The 2,519-nt window shown below is 55.5% G+C and overlaps 1 protein-coding gene across 1 annotated transcript; it reads right to left on the minus strand.

Annotated features, from left to right (window-relative positions):
- Positions 1–452: 452 nt before the first annotated feature.
- On the minus strand, positions 453–1,700 carry LOC131260143 (fork head domain-containing protein FD4-like). The gene has a single exon (XM_058261815.1). The coding sequence runs from the start codon at positions 1,698–1,700 to the stop codon at positions 453–455; it is 1,248 nt and encodes a 415-aa protein (XP_058117798.1).
- Between the last annotated feature and the right edge of the window lie 819 nt (positions 1,701–2,519).

A 2,519-nucleotide genomic window follows, 5' to 3' on the forward strand; every position in this document is an offset into this window, starting at 1 on the left:
AACATACACATACTATCAGTACCCCAACAACCCTCCCATGTTAAAGGTAGGTGAAATAAGAAACTACCGACGGCGTTTTTCATTTGTTCCGTGTGAGGAAAATAAACGATTTATTTACGTACTTTTTCATCCACTCTTTCGCTCTCTTTCAACATCGTTTAAAGAAAAATACTCTTTTTACTACGAACTAAACACTATTTATCGCGCATTAAACATAGACTCATAATTAACTAAATAAAAAAAACATCACATTCAGTCAAAGTCCGCTGCCATCGAGGACCCGGCTGCGTCCTTTCGATCACCCGTGGGAGCGCTAAAGTGGTTCGGGCGCGTTGTCGTCTGTTGTCCTGTCGTCGGTGGGATTTTGGCCACGGAACATACGCACAAGCACACACGCACGAGTTGCCATTGGAGATCGTCTATTGCTTGCCCGGAGACCCTGCTTGGAGGGGTTAGGCAATGGCTAGCGATGGAGGCTCTGGCCGCAGAGCCTGATGGGCCAGCTCGTGTGCGTGGAGATGGTGAGTGCCGGTCGCTGAGGAGGGGTTCAGCGAGGGCTGCAGGTGCATGACCTGCATGTGGTGATGGTGGTGATGGTGGTGCGGATGGTGATAGGACGCGGCGCCCGAGTGCAGGAAGTAGTTGGCGGCCGGCGACTGCATCTTGCCGAGCGGTAGCAGAAGCGGATGGATCGGGACGCCGGAGTAGGGACTGCCGAGGGCGGCGGCAGCGGCGGCTGCTGCGGCGGCCACGGCCACCTGATGGTGCTGCTGGTGCTGCTGCTGCTGCTGCTGATGGTGATGGTGCTGCATGGCGGCCGCGTACTCGTTGAACGCCGAGATGTTGCTTATCAGCTGCTGCTGGCTTAGATGGCGCAGCTGCTCTAGCTGTTGCTGCTGCTGATGGTGATGGTATTGCTGGGTCGTCCGCTGTTCGGCACTGCTCTCCTCCGAATCGGACGCACTGTCCGGCTCGATCAGACTCTCGATGGTGAAGGATCGCTTTGGTTTGGGCGGATTGCTGACGGTGGTGGTTGTGCTGGTGACGGAAGGTGCGGATGCCACCGTTAGCGGTACCGGCGGGATTCCAACCGGACTCGCCACCGGTGACTCCGAGCCCGAGGGGCTACCTCCCAGCTGCAAACTTCCGGAACCGCCGAGATCCTCCGGCGGAGACAGTGGTGGCGAGATCGGTGCGTACATCATGCCCGGCGAGAGACTGGCACCGAGCGGTTCCGACAGGGGCGGATAGTAGGAGGTCGCTGCGTCATGGTGATACGTCGGGGCACCACTCTGCGCCATGAAGAAGCGGTTCATGTTGGCCAGCGCAATGAACTCCTCGTTCAGACACTCCTTGTCGGTCTGATGCAGCTTGAAACGCTTTCGCCGTCGGAGTAGGCTGCCGTTCTGGAACATGTCAAACGCCTTCGGATGTAGGGTCCAGTAGGCGCCCTTGCCGGGCCGATCCGGACGCCGGGGGACTTTGATGAAGCAATCGTTGAAGCTGAGGTTGTGCCGCAGCGAGTTCTGCCAGCGCTGCGTGTTGGTGCGGTAGTACGGGAAGCGATCGGTGATGAACTGGTAGATGTCGTTCAGTGAGAGCATCTTGTCCGGCGAGGACCAGATCGCCATCGCCGTCAGCGAGATGTACGAGTACGGTGGCTTCTGGTCGCCGTACGAATCCCGTGATGGTCGTGGCATGTTTCCGCTTTGTCACTCACTGATCTGACACTGATCTGAGCTGATTCTTCTACACAACACACACGGTACACGCGGTTGTTTACTCCAACTGACACGTAGCTAAGCACTCCGGCCGTTCGTTTACGAATGTCCTTCGCGCTGACAAACAGCTGACGGTAGTTCGATTTCACTCTAGCTCGTTTAATTCACTCGCAAGTCAATGTTAAAGCGTCCTTGAAGCAAACTGACAGACAGACACGCGTTTCTCTAGCACGTCCGTTCCGAACGGTTGCTGTTGCAAGACTGACACTTCGGACGTCGTGAGTGGAGGAGAAAATGTAACCAGCCCGACCGGGGCCCATGAATGGCCATTGAAGCAAAATGGACACGATTGCCTACCCACCAATACCATCGCAAGCCCAGTAACGCTGGGTAAAGGGCGTGGACTGCTGCGTCCGTACATACCCGCGCACACACCATCGCATCGACGTGTGGCCGAAGAGGTGTGGCTTACACGCTATGTACAGTGGTGTTTGGTTCGAGCAAAGGCTACCCAGTAAATACCTCGGGCTCGCGCGAACGCAAATACGGATTTATTCCGACAAATATTTGCCTTTTTTGCAATTCCTGCTCGCTTTTAACGAGAGTCTCGTTTTCCCGGCGCTTTTCCCACCCGACGCCGCACCATATATCGGTGCGGGTTGGCGCGCTCGTGCGCTTGTAGTGGTGCCAACCGGGGTCGACCAGAAGGAAATATTTTAAAACGTTCCAACAAAAGTTTGCTGCAGGAGAAACAGAAATGGAGAATAAGATCGCCGCGATTCCCGTACAAAAAACGGA

Source organism: Anopheles coustani, chromosome 3, assembly GCF_943734705.1.
Source record: "Anopheles coustani chromosome 3, idAnoCousDA_361_x.2, whole genome shotgun sequence".
In the NCBI taxonomy this organism is placed as follows: domain Eukaryota; kingdom Metazoa; phylum Arthropoda; class Insecta; order Diptera; family Culicidae; genus Anopheles; species Anopheles coustani.